The 1073-nt window shown below is 35.0% G+C and overlaps 1 protein-coding gene across 1 annotated transcript in view; it reads right to left on the bottom strand.

Moving 5' to 3' along the window:
- RNF17 (ring finger protein 17) overlaps positions 1-1073 on the bottom strand; it is a 132881-nt gene that overhangs the window by 121988 nt on the left and 9820 nt on the right. Inside the window, exon 3 of the mRNA XM_006832058.1 lies at positions 627-718. Coding sequence (XP_006832121.1) covers positions 627-718 — 92 coding nt within the window. The remainder of the gene's footprint in view (positions 1-626; positions 719-1073) is intronic.

Here is a 1073-nt window from a genome sequence, read left to right as displayed (position 1 = left end):
TAAATCTTTACGGAGTAGAAAGCCTCATCTTTCTCTGCTAATTATTATGGAAGAATGGGAAAAGGAATAAAACAATCCTAAAGTGATTACTGGAGTCCTGGTGTGGTGTGTTGCTGTAGGATAAGCACTGGAACACAAGGTAGGTTTGAACTGCAAGTGCAAGGTAAGAGGTTCAAACTCATCAGGTGTTCCTCAGAAACCCTGTATAGGGTTGCTATGAGTTGGAACTGACTCAATGACACTTAACAACACAGTCATTGCTTTCCTGTTGAATATTCTTGTCACCCCTTGCCAAAATCCTCCTTTGTGCTCTTTAGGGTAAACAGAGAACTAAGTTCTTATTTTTCTCTCCAGATCTTCCGCTCATCAGACACCATTCACTTTGGCTAGTTATGTAATCCCAGCTTGTCTTATCTTGTTGTGATCATCTTTGTATTCTCTTTCTCAATTTAAACAAAGGCAAATTAATTCTGCTTCCTTAGGAGTTTGCATTCCCTTGCCAGCTAAAACAAATTATGAACTTAAAGAGCACTGTATAAACAATGGGTTCTAAACACAGAGTTAAGAATGACATTTTATCAGTAAATCAAAATTAAGTTTTTCAGAATACATTAAAATGTACATACACTTTAGGTTGCAGTTTTCCCACAAAAGAATCTTCTTTAATATATCCATCTATTGGGCAGTATCCTTGGCTTGTACTTACAGTTGTAACAACCTTAGGACAAAATAAGATTTTAAAAAAACCCTAGAAAGTTTCAACAAACTCTGTTTATTCAGAATCCACTCAACTATGTAAGTGTACCATTCATAGAAAAGTTGATTAATAATTTTGTTAGGGGTCACCGAGTCATTTCAATTCACGGGAACCTCATGTGACAAAACCTAAAACATCCTAAAATCCTTTCTAAATCAAATAGAAAATTGCTTACATGATCTTTTTAATCTTATTTTAGTTTTTGGAAGAAATTGGTAATTTGGAATTAAACAGAATATTAATTAAAATACCTCATTCTAAGAGACCTGGTGTGGCACTGTGGAATACAGCACCTGGACTGCAAGGTCAGTTTAAA

This window comes from Chrysochloris asiatica, unplaced genomic scaffold (assembly GCF_000296735.1).
Source record: "Chrysochloris asiatica unplaced genomic scaffold, ChrAsi1.0 scaffold00005, whole genome shotgun sequence".
Taxonomy (NCBI): Eukaryota; Metazoa; Chordata; class Mammalia; order Afrosoricida; family Chrysochloridae; genus Chrysochloris; species Chrysochloris asiatica.
The sequence above is the reverse complement of the archived record's forward strand: the minus strand, read 5'-3'. Positions and strand labels throughout refer to the sequence as shown.